At 40.1% G+C, this 20,049-nt stretch overlaps 3 protein-coding genes across 8 annotated transcripts; 2 read left to right on the forward strand and 1 right to left on the reverse strand.

The window, feature by feature from the left end:
- The first annotated feature begins 729 nt into the window (after positions 1-729).
- Acsl (Acyl-CoA synthetase long-chain) lies at positions 730-20,028 on the forward strand. 6 transcript variants are annotated; one of them, XM_036813830.3, is made up of 12 exons: positions 730-904; positions 1,321-1,353; positions 11,506-11,728; positions 13,410-13,545; positions 14,976-15,038; positions 15,421-15,859; positions 15,919-16,125; positions 17,007-17,481; positions 17,540-17,712; positions 17,774-18,037; positions 18,094-18,369; positions 18,435-20,028. In XM_036813830.3, the coding sequence occupies exons 3-12, from the start codon at positions 11,706-11,708 to the stop codon at positions 18,587-18,589; spliced, it is 2,211 nt and encodes a 736-aa protein (XP_036669725.2). In that variant the 5' UTR covers positions 730-904; positions 1,321-1,353; positions 11,506-11,705; the 3' UTR covers positions 18,590-20,028. The 6 variants fall into 6 exon arrangements, with proteins under 6 accessions (XP_036669725.2, XP_036669729.2, XP_036669726.2 ...); XM_036813834.3 differs by lacking the exon at positions 11,506-11,728; XM_036813831.3 differs by lacking the exon at positions 1,321-1,353.
- Positions 14,117-14,847, forward strand: UQCR-11L (Ubiquinol-cytochrome c reductase 11 kDa subunit-like). Its single transcript, XM_017087806.4, has one exon. The coding sequence runs from the start codon at positions 14,248-14,250 to the stop codon at positions 14,506-14,508; it is 261 nt and encodes an 86-aa protein (XP_016943295.1). The 5' UTR covers positions 14,117-14,247; the 3' UTR covers positions 14,509-14,847.
- Positions 16,126-16,830, reverse strand: LOC108019801 (uncharacterized). Its single transcript, XM_017087805.4, has 2 exons — positions 16,481-16,830; positions 16,126-16,427 (listed from the first exon to the last, which is right to left on the reverse strand). The coding sequence occupies exons 1-2, from the start codon at positions 16,813-16,815 to the stop codon at positions 16,190-16,192; spliced, it is 573 nt and encodes a 190-aa protein (XP_016943294.2). The 5' UTR covers positions 16,816-16,830; the 3' UTR covers positions 16,126-16,189.
- Positions 20,029-20,049: the final 21 nt, after the last annotated feature.

The raw sequence follows: 20,049 nt of genomic DNA on the forward strand, positions 1-20,049 counted from the left end.
ATTTTTTTTATTCATGTGACATTTTTTCAAGTACACTAACATTTAAAAAGTAATAATAGTAATAAAGTAATAATTATCGCTTTATTTAAACATTTTCGGAAAATGTATGAAATATTTCCCTAAAAACTGAAATACTATTAAGCTGTTAAGTTAATTGTATGAATCAGCTGATAAATAGCTGATCAAAATTCAGCAATTAAGCGCCTTAGGGAATAACCTAGTTGAAAAAGACATGTAAATGAACAAGGTTCGAATGAAATTCGGCTACCAATTAACTGATTTTTAAATCACTTGATAACTAGTTCATTTGGTTCAGTTCCAAAATCGGTTTCTTAGAAATATCGGTACTAACTGAACTATAGAAGTATCGATAGCATCGCATAACATCGAATTGGTTCCATCTCTAGCAAAAATGCAAATAGATTTCGAAAAGTAAGTCTGCAGAACCGCTAAAAAGAGGAAAAAGGGCCTAAGAACCAACAGCAAATGTTGGTGGCATGATGTGAGTTAATATGCAGCCGATGCAGTGAGAACACAAATCAATTGCAATAAAGATTGATTGAAAACGCCAGAACAACACACACAGAACGCAGTCATCATCGGCATTTGACGGCTGCGAGTGTGTGCGTGGGCAGAGAGAGGCGCAGAGAAAGAGAGCGGCGAGAGCGCTGCGGCGAAGGAGAAAGAAATTAATCTCGTGGCAAAAGCGAACGGCGAAAAGTTCAGAAACAAATTCCAATTGGGACTCAGCGAGTGAGTTTCGTTCGCGGATGGAAAAGTAAAAAGCGGCGGCAACATTATTGTTCTTTGTGCGTCTTCCGTCACTTGTGCGGGCGCCAAGCTAGCTGAAGCTAAAATCACAAAAGCACCTAAAACGCAATTTAAAGTACAACCCAGAGTGTGTGTAAGTAGAAAAGTGATTTTCGAGTGGCGTGATAAACACACCGACACACACACGTGCGCGCTGCCCTGGCCGTGTGTCTGTGTGAGTGCCAGTGAGCATTTGTGCAGTTTTGTGAAAGTTTTGCGAAAGTTTTATCAATTAAAGCGCAGACTATCTAAAGGAAAAGTCCGAAGGTTCCGAGAACAAGTATCTGTAGAGACGAGTGGGAAAACGGCGTTGACGCCAACGCAACATCTTATTTTATGCTGGTATTACGTGTGCGTTTGGGTGCGTGTGTGTGCGTGCGTTCTCATTGGCAAAACGTCATTTTACATAATCGGTGTTTTATTTCGATCCGTGATCCACTGGCTGATTCTGTATTTTGTTCTGAAAATCGTTGCATGTGCGCCCACCAAAATCCCGCCTCCGCCGTCTAGAACTGAGAATACAGCTCTCTGAGGCACACGTAGGTAAGTCTGGATTCGGTCTCTCTCGCCGGCTTCCTTTTTCCTCTTTTTTTTGGATGTCACGCCACCTTATCTATTTACCCAATAAATTCAGTTGGCCAGCAATCAACAGCCCCCTCCCTTGACCCAATTTGAAAGTCAAAGTGCTGGTGCAAGCACTGCACTTTCCTTATGCAATTGGTTGCCATTGGCAGCCCAGACTTATTTTGTTTGCCGTTTGTTTATTGATTTGTTTGGCTTTCGCCACACGATTACAGTCGGCCCTCCCAAAGTAGTCCTCATATCAAGTTCTTTATGTGGCCCGGAAAATAACACGAAATTTTAAGGGTATTCAGACTGTATTTTGTCTTTTTCTGTTCATTGAGATATTTTTAAATACGTATTTTCTTATCGAGCGTGCACTGTGGCACATAAAAGCATAATACACAATTTTAAGTTGCGCATTAAAAATCATTAAAATCAGTTCCGAAATACAAACGATAAATTTGGTTTTGATTATACTTAGTCTAGACACCAAAAGGCTTTCCAAAAGTATTTGAAAAAAATGTTTACATTTTATTCATACCTTGACCTTAATAATAAACAAATACATTTTAGTTTACAAGGGGCTTTATTTTAACGTCTGTTTAAAGTCCAGTCAAGCGGAAGAATTTAATGTAATTAAAAATTCCTCTAAAACTATAATTACTCTGAAAAGTTTAGGTTTATTTCGTTTTTTAATAGCTCTGAACTTGCAGTTCAAATAATTTGACTTGTTGAAGTTTGACTGTATTTTTCCCCCGCCTTACGGTTATTTTTAACCTGTTAATTGCATTCCTTCCCAAGTTCCCAAGGCAGTTTAAATTGTAATTAGATGCGAACAGAAGGGTCCCGTTCCATTTTAAACCTACGCACATAAACAAAATATCTCTCTTATGCTCTCTCGCTCTCTTGACGGATTTCCCCTACTTGGCTTGCACGTGTAAATTTCTTGTAACGCGTTCTGCGCAAGCTCGCTCTTACCTCTCCCCTCTCTCTCTCGCACCCTGCACATATCGCTCTCTTTGTCTCGGCTTGTTATACCAACTGAAAATCATGCGAGTTTTATCTTCGTGGGTGCCGTGTGTCATCTGTTTTCAATACCTCGAGACCAGCTGAGCGGTGGGCGGTGGGCGGCGGGATGTGGGCGGTGGGTGGTGGGTGAGCCAGTGGCTGGGTAGGTTGCACTTTTCATGCCACGCTTTTGTTTCTAGGGCGCGGCTTCCACTGTGGCCGGAAACGCGCCTCAGACAGCCGAGGTGGAAGCACTTAATAATCGGAATATCGCTCACATCGCCGCTGCCGGTAGTAGTTGTTTTCTACTAGGCAGTACATCAAACTGGGAGGAATTTAGAGGTTCAGCCGGTGCAGATAGACCTGCGATAAGCAAGCTAAGTGCCCACGTCCGAAATTAGGTACATTCCGGGTCACAAAGGTAGGAACTAAAGAAATGTATCTGTAGCTTTAGAATATTACCCCCACTGAAGCATTAAGTGTTACTTTTAATACAGTAAAATAATGAAATACTTGCTTAACTTGACCCTACTTCAAGTCAAATGTAGTTAAAATATAGTCGTCAGTGAATATTGAGACCTACAACTCTTCTGATGTTATTGGATTAAAAATCATGCTTTACATTACAAATGTAAGTAATGTCCACCCGTATGAAGATCTTAAAAATAACTTAAAGGGCTCTTATTTTTTTCCTGGTATTACAATTCTACTTTATTTATTAAAGTGTTACTTGGATCTAAATAAGTAAACTAAAGTAAAAATAGCACTTTACAAAAAAGGTCCTTGAGATATTGAGTTTATAATACAAAAGTTTTAATCTAAATTGAGACCGCAAGACGTAGACCGTAAAGGGTTTTTGAACTGAGGAAATGAACTTTTGAGATGGTATGATTAATTAATGTATTTTTAGGTACATTCAAAGGTAAAAAAAAAATATGTTCCAAAATTGAAACCATATCGTCCCTCTAAACCTACATAAGTTTATTGATTTAAAGGAGTACTACTGTATTTATTAAGGTACTTAATTAAACCCAGCTTATGGGAATTTAATAGCAGAAGAAACACCATCCGGAAGAATGTCGAGAGGGGGTGAAACGCCCATTGTTCCACCACCTGCAACGACCCCCTCCCACTCGAAAAGTGTTCACCTCGTGGGCGGGCCACGCTTGCCGGTCTCAGCTTTCATTCATGGCCAGACCGCCCAGTTTTCCGCCCGACTCTCATTTGCGGTTGCCTCATGTAAACAATTTGCTCTTTGACCTTTCACACTCTGCCCCTGGTCGCTGCCTCTGCTTTCTCTCTCGCTCGCTCGCTCTTCGCCCTGAAGTCACAGCGCAGTACAGTACACTCACACTCACAGGCGACCGGCTCTCAACAATTCTCTCTTCGCCGCATTATTTTTGTACTTTGTTTTAAGCTCACGGCGGCAAGGTTTCCCCTGAAACTCATACGATTTTCAGCTGGTATATCGAAGGAAAAACGTGCCACAGTGCTTGCCGCTTGCCACCCAACCACCCCAGAATGCCACCCTCCTTGCGCCCAGTGCCTCGTGACTTTTCCGTTGCCACACTGAACCAAAATTTTCATAACATTTTACAAAGAAAATGAATCAGTTTATAGAAAAATGGTGATTGTTTTTGGTCTTTGAATCAAAATCGCTACATATTTGGCATTATTATTTTTATTGGACAAAATCTAATGGGCAGAAAGAAATTGGATTTATAGAAGTTGGACTGTTTACCTTTTTAATATGCAATTTTAGCTAATCTCTGAAAATATTTATTAATCAATTTGGTTACTATTTAATAGTAAAATTACCGTACAATAGTAAGTTGGGTGCATTTTGTTGTTGTGAGAGATACTATTTCATTGTTGAAATTGGCAATACGAAGATTTGCAGTTTCCATTTAACCACTATATTGGACATTTTGACCCAAAAGTTTTTTATTGTGTGGTCAGTAGAGACCATAACATTAATAAATTATGAAAACATCCATTTTGTATCCAAAATGCGATATTAAATCAATCCCACTATTTACATTATATAGTAAAATTCAAAGTTTCTGTATTTTGTAATTCGATAACTTAGAAATTTGTACTGTGCAGCCGCAGTTTCTGATTCTCGTATTCCTTTTCCCAATACTCGGGCGCAGAGTCAAAAATAGTCACGCGATGTCTGGCGACTGGTGTCTGACCCACACCCCGCCCACCGTTTGCCCTCGGTCGTTAGCCACCCCTGGAATTTGGGTTGTAATGACAATCTGTAATCGGCCTGTTGCCCAACCCCTGGATTTGGCAGCTTGCCCGGCTCTTCAACAGCTTAACTTCACCGTTACATTTCGGATTGCCCGATGCAACAGCTGCAGATTGCGCTACATCTCTGCCTTTCTTAAATGTCGATCCTTTATTTTACGTAACTGCAGATTCGGTAGATAGGGGTGACTTCTAATTACCGACCTATGATGGAAGATGTAATATGATAGCATTGACCAAAAACTATTGTTAGCTATTGATGTTCTTTTATTTTATGGAAATTAAATAAGAATATTTATTTCTAGGGATCTTTTTTAGAAATGAGTGCATTTTGCTTATTTTATTGGAATAACATAAACATACTTTTTTACTTAACTTCTTTCGTTAGCTTTATTTTTGTGAAACGTTGCTTTGGTTCCCGTTTCTATTTCTGGTTCGAAAACGTTCTATGTTTGGCAAGCGGCAGGTTTGAAAACAAGTCGATACTATCTCACTTTCAGTGGCAGTGGCTTGGAAAACAGGGGGAAATGAGTGCTGGTAAATCCTATAGCCATTGTCAGCACAAGAGTAGTAAAAACCCCTCCGATCTAAGCCCCTGGATCGTATGAGCATTATTTGTGTTTGTTTTAGTCATGACTTTGGTAGATTTTCTAACCGGTTTCGCGCAGTACCGCTTCGATTAAACCGGGTTTTTGACTTTGCCTACTGCCCCCACCTCTCACGATCATGGCCAAAGTTTGTTTTCCTCTGGAAAATTTCACTCGAGCACGTGCTCTGCGCTCGATGGTCACTCTAAAGATAAGTACTCGCTTGTCTAGGTCATTTATTTTAGCGCTACGGCTGCCTTACTTTCACACACACACCAATTTACATACGTATCTCGAGCATTCATGCGAAGTGAGCGAGTGCAAAAGAGAGTTCTCCGATCTTTCTTTCTCCCTGCGGGTGAGTGGGTGTAGTTCTCTCTCCTTTCTCTCTTTCTCCGAGGCGTAATCAAATTTATTTTTATTTGTTTTCGCCTCCAAAACACACCCACACACACGGTCAGTCGGTTGTTTGTTTGGCATGTTTGTTACTCTTTCTCTGTGGCTCATTTTCATTCAATGAAATATTCAACGCCCCGTGCAAAAGTTGTTCTCACTTGCTGATGCTGCTGAGGCCACACAGGAAACTATTCTAGACTAGTTTCTTCTTAAATTTCAAGTATAAACTAAAATTATTTTGATAGGAAGAAAAATACATAAACACTTGATTTACAAAACATGGGATTTGGAATATGGATTCCAAAGCATGTGAATCCGATGCTTCAACTTCAGATTTAAACTGAAATGATTTTTTTCTTTATCAGGTATTATATGGGATTAAATCAGAGTTGAATATCGGGACCAAAATATTTTTTTTAGGCCATTTTTCACATCATTTCAGAACACGATTTTTATAATCTTGATCTTTTCCCGAATATATGTTCTTAAAAATAAAACTGAAATGATTATACTACCATTATTTTCTTTCTGTGTGGTATTGTTGTTGTCTTTATTTCAATCTCGTTTGAGCAATTTTTCTCGTTTTTATGTGTGTACTGCGACTGCAAAAAAAGTATTTTTATTTTGGACTTTGACACAGTCATACGATGATTTTGTTACCCCATTATTCGCCGGAGAACGACCGCTCGAGGGAGCGAGACAGAGAGACAGACGGAGATATAGCAGACACTCACGTAATGCCGCCTGTATGAAAATAAATGAATCAAATGTTGCACTTTAATTTAAATTTTGCATTATGCGCATTCGCGGCGGGCAGAATAATGTCGCGTTCTCACATTTTCACTTCATGCCACCGCCTGCCCCCCGCCAATGTCAAGGCAATCAGTGCCCCTACTATTTCCCATAATAACCGGCACCTTGACCAAAGTTCAAGTAACATTTATGCAAGCACTATAGTAGCGTATTCAATTGTAAACACTGTAAGCGCTGATCGAGGAGAATCTGGCAATACAGGTGTCGAAAACTAGGGCTGAGAAAGTATTTCACAAACAAAAAGGTAAGAGTTGAGTCACTCGTTCACTTTCTGCTGCGCAACTTCGCACAACAAAGTGAAATATACCAAATATTTGTATGATAAACGCAAATGAAGTCCACGTAAGTGGACACGTTTATGTCGGAGGCATTTGTGGTGACGTGTTCTTTATAAGTTTAGGATTTCTCTTTGTTGCTGTTCTATACAACTAATGTAGAACGCTTTAATTTTGGCATTGCTACGCGATTTCGTAATGTCTGAGCTTGGAGCTCGAAGCGATCTTGGACTTTGGCAGCTCATTTACTTATAGTTTTCCGTTTTGTGAAGTTGCAATGCCATCAAAAACCACAATTTGTAGGCACCAGCAAAAAAGTTGTTTCAAGTTCGAGGTTTGCTCTACTTTGTTCTCTTTATTTTCGTGGCGATTCCAGGTGTATTTTCAGATTTAATCAAGCACAACGTGCTGTTCGTTTGCACAATGCCTTTCAGCCGGTTGCAGTCTGTCGTGCAATGTACGCAAATAATAATAGCAATCAATACGAATACGGAATGAGCTTGTGTATCTTAGCACCACTGCAGTTGGGAAAAACAGTTACGAGCACCTACCGTTGTCAGTTGTAATTAATACAAGGTTTGTGCCTTTGTTTTAATAGAAGCAATTAAGTGAGTTTCCCCCTTAAATTAGAAACAGTTTTGCCTTGCGCAATCAGCTTAGGTCTGCCTGTAGAAAAATGATTTCGATTTTTTAACCATATTTCGTATTTGTATTTGCTTCGGGTTATAAGCTAATCTGTGTATAAAAAGTCAACAATTTTACTTCCGAAAGTGCTTTTTAAACGAACCATAAAGCTTATCAGTATACGAACCCATTGAACCGTAGTATCCATAATTATACTTTTCTAAACATTATTGGGTTGGCAAGAAAGTCATGTCGTTTTTTTTCAATATTTTCAAAGATGATTTATTTATATCAGGACTTATAATTAATCAATTATGTATTGGCCGTTTTGTTCGACCACTAATGACCATCTCTCGGGCAGCTGCATAATTCCGCGCTCGAAGAACTTTTGGTCTTTTCCAGCAAAGAATCGAGACAAGTGGTTTTCGACAGCCTCATCTGAATCAAAGTTTTTACCATTCAAAGAGTTTTGAAGAGAGCGAAACAAATGGTAATCTGAAGGTGCTAAGTCCGGACTATAAGGTGGATGTGGTAGCACTTCCCAATTCAGCTCCGTTAATTTTTGCCGAGTGACCAAAGATGTGTGGGGCCTAGCGTTGTCATGGTGAAAGACTATACTCTTGCGATTAGCTAGTGCCGGCTCCTTTTCTTTAATTTTTTCCGCCAAATTGGATAGCTGGCGACAGTACACATCTGAATTGATGGTTTCATTCCGTCCCAGCAGCTCAAAGTGCACTACACCCTTCCAATTCCACCAAACAGACAGCATAACTTTCCTCTGATGGATATCGGCCTTTGATGTGGCTTGGGCTGGCTCATCTTTCTTGCTCCATGATCTTTTTCGTTGGACATTATTGTAAACAACCCACTTTTCGTCGCCAGTAATGATCCGCTTCAAAAAAGGATCGTTTTTAATCCGTTGCAGCAGAGAATAGCAGATGTTGATACGCTTAGTTAGGTGAATTTCCTTTAAGTTATGCGGAACCCAAACATCGAGCTTGCTTACGTAGCCAAGTTTCTTCAAATGGTTTTCAACCGTTGTATGCGACACACTGAGCTTCTCTGACATCTCCCGCGTTGAATAGCGCCGGTTTTCATCCAGCAAAGCCTGAATTTGTTCGTCAAAAACGGCCGATGGTCGACCAGAACGTGGGGCGTCTTTAACTCCAAAATCTCCAAGCCTGAATTTGGCAAACCAGCGCTGACATTGGCGATCACTCATGGCATCTTTACCATACACTTCGCACAATTTTTCGCGAGCTTCGACCGCTTTTTTTCCTTTTCGGAAGTAAAAAAGCAAAATATGCCGAAAATGCTCACTTTGGTCCTCCATGTTTAATTTGCTATAGCTTCCACAAATGTTATCGAATAATTACCAAATTTTCGTCGATAGTACCTAAGACAATAAGCTTTAAAACGATACTAAAAAGTGTGACCCTGGTGCTCGATTAGTCGTAAATAAATTAGATTAAAAACGATTACTAAAAAAAACGACATGACTTTCTTGCCCACCCAATATAATGCGATTATAGCCAGCAAAACTGCCTTTTCGGAAATGTCATTTTAAGTTTATTAATTAATCTTTACTGAATCGTAAAATTGTTTAAAACCATTCAAATAATTTTGAGTGTGAAGTAAGCTTTATTCGATATTTTTAACAACGTTGTTAGCCTTCTGTACCTTTTAAACTTTAAAGTAACCATTGTAAGACATTACGCATACGCCGTGTGTGTGCCATCTACCCCAAAGGCTTGCAAATCAGATTCAATCAGTTTTTAGAGTAGTGCTTATTTAGGCGCAACCACCATAATTTGTTCACATGTGCGACATCGCTCTGTACTGAGCAGAGGGGCGGTGTGGGGGGCGTGTCGCGTCCAAAGTACAGATTACAGTAATCACAGGCTTAATGCGCACAATTTCCTTATTGTTTTCAACCGGACAATGATTGCTTAGTTAGAGAGAACTTTTGACATAACCTTTGTTTCCAACACGCCATTCTCTGCGTTCCTATTTCATATTCATAATACGACTCTTTTTGTACTTAGAGTTGATACTTTGACCGCGGTGTTCAAGTTCCGAATATCACATAGTGAACTGTGAAAATTATTGTACCCGACCTATAATGTAACTCTAAACGATTCGATATTATTATACCCGGTACTCATAGAGTTACCCGACCTTATAAAGTATCACTATGAACAGCAGAATAGCCCTAAAATTGAACATCTGCTAGGATAATCCGATCAAAACAATTTATTCACCGGAAGGTATTGTGATTTTCTTCAGTACTCGGTACTAAGGCCTTTAATAAGTCGATTGGTTCAGGTGAAAAATATCAATTAAGAAGATTTAACCTAAGACCATTTGTTCGTATTCTTTACCGAAATACGCGTCGATTGGTAACCATTGCAAAGTTATGCAACTTGCTCATAACGCTAATGTTTGCCCACATTTTTGAAGATTTTGTATCAGTGTAAAATTTACACTGTGAGTTAAAATTGATTTTATGGATCACCTATATTATTGCTGAATATCACAAGTTAAACAGTTTTCGCATGTTCAGTAGTACCGCTTACGTCCGCTAGGTGCCGTGCCTTATCATCGGCGATGAAAGCCGCGCTAGTCAAAATGCCCTGGAATTTTATTATATTTAAAACAGAGTAACGGGTATCTTATAGTCGGGGCAGTCGATCTAAGCGTTCCTCTTGTTTTTCATTTAATTTTCATTTCCTAACCTGCAACGGCAGCTAATCAACTTTCGCCTGTGTTTTGCGCCACTTGAACGCTTTGAACTTTGCACAGTGGGAGCGGGAACCAAATTTTGAAAGCTAAATTGAATACCATATATTTTTTTAAAATCTTTTCGGATTTCGTTTAGAGGACAATTTGCAGTTAAGAAAAGTTAAAGTCTAACTAGTTTTATTAGCAAAAAAAAGGAGAATCGAAAGTGTGGTTCGATTTACAGAAGCTTTTTACTGTATATTGGAGGTTTTGCCAAAGTAATACATATCTGACTGTATAAATTACTTTTAACCCACTGTGCTGATTGTTTCGCAAACTTTTTTATTTCGCATATATTTAAATACCGAATTGTGTTGTTTGCGCAGCCTTCGTTATGTTTTCATATTCTCTTTCTTCGCAAACAAAACACGTATTCACACCGTTTACGTCTCTTCTGCGCCGAGTTTAAACCATATGACGGCGGTACGAGGGATAACCGACCAGAAGATCTGTATTTTGGGGCCAGTTCAATGCACTCCACCGAAGCGGACTGAAATAAAGTTTCACATTTATATACCCTTTTATATCACTCGCATATCACATGAGTTGAGAGTTTTGAGAGATTGCATAAGTTGTGAACTTTGGGCGCTCTAGAGTGTTATGGTATGCTCTTCGTTGTTTATCAGTGACGGCAGATTCTAAGGAACCCATTTGATATTGGCTTTCGAAGCGGATAAACCTTGGTATAGCGGACTTTGGCCTTGCCTTCGGCATTTGTTCAAAAATACAATAAAAAACGAGAACGTATTCTTTCGTAAGTTGTGTAAATTAATGCCAACGAATTTGTATAGTTTCTATTGATGTCCCCGACCTATTCCAATGTTTATCTACCTTTACTAATGGGTGGTATAGGAAAGAGAGAGAGAGAAAGTGAATGTGTGAACTAGAGAGTCCGATTACGCAACCACTCTCTTGCTTTTTATTTCAAACTGCCAGTCTAATTTTAATTTTTCTCTATATATACTCTTTTATTTGTTGATACTATCTTTAATCAATTTTCATGTTTTTATTATCAGCATTTTGGTTTTTGGCAGATATCCAGAAAACCCAATGCATAACATAAACTTTTTTGGGCTTCAATTTCTGATTTGATTATAACATTTATGAAGGTCAGAATGTTACCTAATTTTCGCTTGCTTTGATAATTATTATCTATTTAAAGAGTGGAAATGGGAAATTACTTTGTGTACCACGATATTATATCATATCCTAAAAGTTTTGGCTTTTCTTTGTTCGGTTAAGAATTTTTGTTATTATGTCATTAAACACTTTTGGTTACGGTTTATGCAATTAAGCAAACTTCCATGCTTTCCTTGTTTTTGTATTTCCACCATTTTGTTGTCTTCTCATTTTCACTACATAAATGCATATATTCGTTTTCTTTCCGGTTGCAGGTGAAAACAACAAACAGAACAACATCTGGAGAGGGACACCTGACATCATCGTTTTATTGTAGCATCCATTGTTTGTTCGTTCTTGCCATCTATCAGAGCTTAGCTCTTTTGGAGGATATACCCTACCTCACTTGTTCCCACCACCCATCAAGATAATCCATTGAATTCAAAGATCGGACAAATAAAAATCAAGCGGCAAGATGTTCATCGAAGATGATGCGCAGTAAGTAGATATATTTGATCAAATCTGTATAATTTTATGCTTGCTTTTATTGTATTCCATGTGTTATTGCTAGCTTTTGGTTATGGTTTTTTTGGATATGGGGAAAAATATTATAGTGCAATGTATTTCATCTAGAAACACTGTCTTTCATTCAAATTTTTCCTTACAAAGAAAAAAAGTAATCTTTTAGAGTTTTTGGAATTGGGATTCTCCAAGAATAACGAGTCACATTTGCAGCTACAAATGCAGATTTCATTGCTTGAGATGTTAATTAAAACCAAGTAATTGAGCCATAAATAAATAAAATTACTAATAGGAAGTGACCAATAATATTTCCTGTAAAATACTGAAATTTTTAATCCTATCGTTCATGGAAATGGTCATACCGACTTGCGCAATCGAAGTTCAAGGCTGATGTTCGATTTGCTGATCAGGCCACCACTTATACATAATGTCTTTATCAAGTGTGTAGTCTTCAACTACATTTTGCACTATGAATTGTAAAAACTGCCACACATAAGCTGTATATATTATTCGATTTTATATATGAATAAATGTGAATCTCAGCATGACTCGTTTTCGAAGATAACTAGCTTCTAGCTTAGTTAGTTAGTAACTGGTTTTCAAATTAACCCAACCACGGGCGATAATCAATTACGGATAAGCCAAATTCCTAGTACAGTACCCTTCCGTTTTTCAAATGAAACTTGTACTATTTTAATTAATTTAGCATTGCGATAATAAGTTTATCTAGTGTTCTGGTGACAAGCGGTCAAATTTTTAATGAGAAAACAAAATTTAAAAATATTTGGCATGAGTGTTTTGTCTAAATGCAATTAAATAAAGTGATAAAAAACCGAAATAATGGCGGCACTCTTAATGGAATTGCAAAGAAAGTGAGATTTGCTGACAAAATATTGGGAGTTTTTCGGGTGTTGATAAGTACAAAAATAAACTATAGATAGCCGTGTGGAAGAAATAGCTTAGTGAGCTACTTGGTTCCAAAACAAAAAGTCAAGAATTTTAACGTAAAAGTGTAAAGCAGTACGACCCATAAATTAGGTCAACCTTTTGTGAAGTATTTCACATCATAAAGATAGCTCGATGATTAATGAAATATAGCAAATGTCCTTCATTTTTGATACGTTTTATAGGGTAATTGCCAACCAATATAGTTGGCTGTAGATTGCTCTTCGATGGTCGATAAGAAGTCAGACGTCTGGAAAGGTCCAGACGAGTTCCAGACATATGTACACTTAAGATTTAGATCATTACAATGGCGTACCACTCGGGCCCCATGAGGGTGAGGTATTACTGGCGATTCTGGCCTCGGCTCGTTACGGCTAATCAATCTCTAGCTGATAAACAGCCGAACACCCCGGAGCGCTCCACTTGCTATCGCCCGTTTGAAAAGCGTTTTCTGAGCACCGAGAATCGAACTGAGCGTGAGAGTCTACCCCTTTCCGCTTTCGGACTTTCAAGACCTGCTAACTAACAGTGGCAGCAGCAGCAGGTGGTGATATCAGTTGGTTTTCGGCTTGCGACGGCGCTACAACGAGTGGGTGGGTGCAGTGGGAGAAACCGGGGCGTATACGTGATGAGCCGTGGAAACCGATAGTTCTTCCCTACTCAAATTTGCATACCAATTGGCCACTAATTGTATTTTTTATTGCCATTTCAGAATGGACAGCTTTTGGGTGCAGAGCGCCATTGGCGCGATCAAGGCGATCGCCTTCATGTACGACATCATCACGCTGCCGGTCTACCTGGTGCTGCAAAAACCCTGGAAACGCCGACAGGACTCGCGTCGGGTGAAGGTGAGTAGTTTGGCAGGCATCCGAACTAACTTTGCTAGTGGAAAATAGTGAAAAAAGCCACTCACTTACGCGGCCAATCAGTGCGACGGCTGTAACTATCTCTAGAATCGAGTAGTTGAAATACTTTCGACTTTGCCCTGACCGTTCCAAAGTACAGATACTTGGCTACCTAGCTACAATCGCTTGCTTTAGTTTCGTATATATATTTTTGAAAACTGCACCCTTGCTTATCAGTTTGATTACGTTTTTTCACGTTAATTTCCTTACCTCGGAGCTTGTTCCAGGCAGGTGCCTCTTTTATTTCATTTCTATTTTCTATCTACGTGCATGACTTTTGATTTATTGACCAGGTCCACTTTTTCCCCTATCTATTTGTCTTTATCAGAGATTCACTTTTTATACGGCCATTAGCCCAAGCGATTTTCTTCATTTCGTTTTGCTTTATTATTTCGCGAATGTTAGGACACTCATAAAGACAACGCAGGTGGTCCTGATAAGAGAATCGTGTAGCGTAAGACAATGGGGGATTTTGTTACCTGCAGAAAAACTAGGAAGTTATCTTACGTTCTTATGCATAGTTAGCCATGATAGTATAAAAGACCTCAGCTGTCAGCCGAGGTATAACACAAATATTTCTAAACAAGAGCTAACTGTAACTGTTCTCCGGAAAATAAATTCGTCATATTCTTAAAAACTTCAAATATGCCATTCAAAAGCTGGATTTGGCTGCCTGGCGTTAAGGCCGAGAATGACGAAGAGGAGTTAGTTGATCCGCAAGCAGCCCTTAGGGAGAAATGCCAAGCTAAGGGTCATATTGATTCCCTTTACAAAAAGTATCAAGAGTGCAATGATCGTGTAAACGGGAAATCAAAAACAACAGAGACGTGCATGGAGGAATTATTCGACTTCGTTGCTGAATTGGACCATTGCGTTGCTCACAGTCTTTTCAAAAAACTGAAATAACTGAATAGTCACGGATCAAAACATTCGCTGCACAAGAATTAAATTAGCAATTGAATAAACGACCCTATAAAACTGAAGAAAATGTAGACCTCTTAGAACAAAAATATAATTATTTCCAGTTAAAACTCGTTCAGGAAATGCCCATCTGAGGGTCTCTTTATCTGATTTTCACTATCTAAATGGAGCGCCAAAAAGCTGGCCTTTTCAGTCGCCTGATAAGGTTTATGGGTTTCGGTTATGTTAACGTCAAAAGCTAAAACCGCTTGCATCATAAATTTAGTGTGTAACTTGCTATAAACTTCTTAAATAGTAAATTGCTATACATTGCTTTTAGTGAAATCCGGCTGATGGATCATAAATAACAAGGGTGATATGGTACATGTATATTAGGGACTAGCAAATCTTTATCCGATACTATGGCTAAACCAGCTTCTCATCGCATATCTCAACTCCTCCTTCCTCTACAGGCAAAGCCCATTAACCAGAAAATGTTGGTCGATGAGTCCAAGTACGCGCCGGATGACATTGAGGTTTAACTTTTGCAAATGTGTTTTTAATAATTTTATAATACTATCTGTTATGGAACATACACACATTACACAAACACACACACACACAAACACATTGGGGCACCCCCACATATACACACTACACACGCACAATAAATGTTCCAAGGACTGGTGTTCGTACCCAGAGTCTAATCCCCTGTTTGGAGACTCTTTTTGGTGTTGGTCAACGAAACATGATCTCCTGAGTTATGGCCCTCACCTCAACAAACCCTCAAAATCTCACATGTCTGTTATCTCTCTGTCGATTTTTCTATGGTGTCCCTCCCCTAATCTGGCGTTTTTTTCAAATCGCAACCTCTGGCACGACGTTAAACTAATCGCCCCGATTTTGCACATTTTCCAGGCTAAGATCGTGCGGAACGATGACAATGAGCTGACCTACCGGACTACGGATCCGCCGCGTGATGTCCACGTGAAGATGTTGCAGGAGAACATCGACACGCTGGAGAAGGTCTTCAACTATGTGGCAAAGACGTACACGTCGAAGCGCTGCCTGGGCACCCGCCAGATCCTCAGCGAGGAGGACGAGGTGCAGCCGAACGGCCGTGTCTTCAAGAAGTACAACCTGGGCGACTACAAGTGGAAGACGTTCACCGAGGCGGAGCGTACGGCGGCCAATTTCGGACGCGGTCTGCGGGAACTGGGCCAGAAGCCACGCGAGAACATTGTCATCTTTGCCGAAACGCGGGCCGAGTGGATGATCGCTGCCCACGGATGCTTCAAGCAGGCTATGCCCATTGTCACCGTCTATGCCACACTGGGCGATGATGGAGTGGCCCACTGTGAGTACACTGCCTAATCATGTTTGCGCTCCCGAAATAACATGCGAATCTGTTGCCAGGCATCACCGAAACGGAGGTCACCACGGTTATCACCTCCCACGATCTGCTGCCCAAGTTCAAGACTCTGCTGGACAAGTGCCCGCTGGTGAAGACCATTATTTACATCGAGGATCAGCTGCAAAAGACAGAGACCACTGGCTTCAAGGATGGCGTCAAGATCTTGCCCTTCAGCCAGGTGGTTAAGACCGGACAGGAAAGCAAATTCGGTAAGTGTGATTTGTTTTATTATCGATCAAACGATAAATTTGTTAGCCAATGAGCATTGGGCCATCACACCGAAAAGGTTTTAGCCTCGGCATGATCTCCATCGACAATATCCTCATGCGCCCGAGACATTGCCCTCGATGTGGAAGTGGCCTCTGATACTGTGGGGGCTTCGGGGTCATCGTTGTCCCCCACATTAGTATTTTTATCGAATTCATCATGGCCATTCTTCTCGGGTAATTCGTCATCACTATCTGGGTCTTGTTTTAGATCAGCTTGAGGCATGTGGTTGCAATAGCGCCATCTGTTTGAGAGGCCGAATATTTAAATGGATCTTAAGCACCTTACTTGTCTTACCGCATGTCAGTGCTGGAAAACTCTATGGGCTGCAACAGGATCGGCTTCGCTTGATCCACAAATTCTTTCACTGGGCTCGGACCTGGTTCTAAGTTCAGATCATCCGCTTTTGCCTCAAGTGTGACTCCCTCTGATATCTTCTCCCCATCTCCTCCTTGTTTCGAGGAATATGTTCGATATGCACGAAGGACGAGGACCCCGCAGTATACGCCAAAAAGAGTGAAAAACACAAAGCAGCTTCTCGGTTTTCCTGATGTGGCGCCTAGCAGGGCATTGCACTGTTGCACACAAGTCAATGGCGTCAGAGTGATGAACTCCTCTAGGACCTCGGCCATTCTGATTCGAGTCTTTAATTTAAAAGATAACCTACACAATTTTGAAACAATTTTTCTTCGATACCGAAATGGTTCGGTACTTATTAAAAATTTAGGTAGAGGTGACAGGACGGGGATAGCATGCTCGGCTTGATAATTATGCCTGGATAAGAATGATATGAGCAAAGCTAATTTTGTTTGCAATCCCACAGAGAACGTGCCACCCAAGGGCGACGACATTGCCATCATCATGTACACTTCCGGCTCCACTGGAACACCCAAGGGAGTACTGCTGTCTCACAAGAACTGCATTGCTACGATGAAGGGCTTCGTTGACATGGTTCCTATCTATCCGGATGATGTTCTGATCGGATTCCTACCTTTGGCCCACGTTTTTGAATTGGTTGCGGAGAGTGTGTGTCTCATGACCGGCGTTCCCATCGGCTACTCGACCCCTCTGACCCTGATCGACACTAGCAGCAAGATCCGACGCGGCTGCAAGGGCGACGCCACCGTGCTGAAGCCCACCTGCATGACTTCGGTGCCGCTGATTCTGGATCGCATCTCCAAGGGCATTAACGACAAGGTCAACTCGGGCTCGGCGTTCAGGAAATCGCTCTTCAAATTCCTTTACCAGTACAAAGTCAAGTGGGTGCAGAGGGGCTACAATACGCCGCTTATTGACAAGTAAGAAGAGTGCACTTAGCATGGTCATGAGTTGGTTACTAAATCTAATTCATTGCAGATTGGTATTCAAGAAGGTGGCAAAGTTGATGGGCGGCAAAGTGCGCATTATCATGTCCGGTGGAGCGCCTCTGTCAGCAGACACCCATGAGCAAATCAAGACCTGCCTGTGCTTGGACCTTATTCAGGGCTATGGTCTCACGGAAACCACGTCCGGAGCCACAGTTATGGATTGTAAGTGATTGCAGATAACGCTTATTTTTAAAATTGACTAACCGACTCAACCCAATTTAAGACCGTGATATGACCTATGGGCGCACTGGAGGACCGTTGACTGTTTGCGACATCCGTCTGGTCAACTGGGAAGAAGGCAACTACCGCGTCACAAACAAGCCATATCCTCAGGGCGAGGTTCTCATTGGCGGCGATTGTGTCTCCCAGGGCTATTACAAGCTACCCGGCAAGACCAACGAGGATTTCTTCGAGGAGGACGGGCAAAGGTGGTTCAAAACCGGCGACATTGGCGAAATACAAGCTGATGGCGTACTTAAGATTATAGGTAGGTTTACTAATAGAATGTACACGGATCCGTATCTGATGTTCCGCTTTCTGCAGATCGTAAGAAGGACCTGGTCAAGCTGCAGGCCGGCGAATATGTCTCCCTGGGCAAGGTTGAATCTGAATTGAAAACGTGCGGAATTATCGAGAACATTTGCGTATACGGAGATCCCACAAAGCAGTTTACAGTGGCGCTGGTCGTCCCCAACCAAAATCATCTTGAGGAACTGGCCCAGAAACATGGACTGGGAGACAAGACATTCGAGGAGCTGTGCTCATCGCCCATTATAGAGAAGGCTATACTCAAGGAAATTGCAGAACACGCGCGGAAATGTAAGCTACTGTGGAGACATTAATATATTTCCTATGTGCTGATATCGAATAAATTTATCTTGCAGGCAAGTTGCAAAAGTTCGAGGTTCCCGCCGCCATCACATTGTGCAAGGAGGTTTGGTCTCCGGACATGGGACTGGTAACGGCCGCCTTTAAACTGAAGCGCAAAGATATCCAGGACAGATATCAGCATGATATTAACCGCATGTACGCCTCATGAAAGTCAATGTACTAAACGAGGGCTATCAGATGCAGCAACGACAACAACACGGAGACAACTACATTAGTGGAGCAGCAGCAATGAAGCTAGTGTGTACTAATGGCGATTTAGTAGCACCCCACACGGCATAGGCCTGCATACCAAATCCAAAACCAACCTAGCTTAAGTCCTAAAAGATCCGAAAGCCGAGCAAAACATATGAGAAAACGATTAGTCATATTGTGCATGTAAAGACAGAAAGTTCTCAGTTACCTATTGGTTTTGTTCCCTTTCGTTTGCTAGAATTTTGAAAATTACTCGTTTCTCATCCTAATAAAGTACAGTTCGTTGAATTTTTGTTGGTACATAGCTGCAGCTGGGTTTGGTTTGGAAATGCGCTGTGCATGTGCTTAGAATGCTGTTGAACAGATTGACAATGATAAAGATAATGATAACTGATTGCCGATGATGAGAATGAATATTGTAAACTGTACAGTTTTCGGTTTTTAGAACATTTTGTGGCAAATGAATATTGCATAAAAAATACTTATTTTTATATTAAGCTTAAGTGGTTGCCTATTAATTATGTACATACGATATATACACACATCTATATAAATGCATATATGTGTATAATAAATCTAATATTTAGTGTACTCCTTTATGCTAAGTTTATTGTATGGAAATTTTGAAGTGATGAAATGTTGAAAGAAGAAAAGAAAGCGACTTGATTATGAATTAAAAGCAACAACTGCAAAGTAAAGACCGTAAGAATTTCCCTGGCATATGCTTCTTTTTGGCGCAGAAAAAAGCATCTAAACACAAATGGAACCATCCAAAAATTATTTTTAATTACACAAAGGCAAAAAGGTTACAAAGGCAAGTGTAAAATATATTTTAGCTCAATTTAGTTAAAGAAAAACCATCAAATGAATTTTATTAAATATATTATGTCAAACACGTAACGAGAAAAGTCAAAATTAAAATGCAACAAATGAAAGACTTAGTACCAAAATATATAAAAATGGAAAACGCTAGTAGGCCAACAAAAAGGCCTAAATTAACGAACTAAAAAATAAAAACATTTGTTTTAGATGTGCAAGATCTTTTTGAATAAATTGTAGTCATATTTTTAGTTAAACTATATATATTTAGAAAACGTTTAGCAATTTTTGTGGAAACGTTGCGTTTCTTTAAAATATAATTCAACTGATAAAAACATACATTTTCGATTTCTATAAAAATTACGAGGGCAGGAGTTCGTACCCGTATCTCGGATTTCGAAATTGAACACTTATCACGCTGATCAAATACATAATTTTAATAATAACGAAATGAGTTATAAATAAATAAAGATGTAAGGCAATTATTACAAATAAGTATCAATGCATTATTATATTTTGGATCGTATGAAATACTGGATAAATCAATAAATGAAACTATTTTCTAGTTTTACTTGAGCGGTAAGCGAATATATTGAT

Source organism: Drosophila suzukii, chromosome 2R, assembly GCF_043229965.1.
Source record: "Drosophila suzukii chromosome 2R, CBGP_Dsuzu_IsoJpt1.0, whole genome shotgun sequence".
NCBI classification, from domain to species: Eukaryota; Metazoa; Arthropoda; class Insecta; order Diptera; family Drosophilidae; genus Drosophila; species Drosophila suzukii.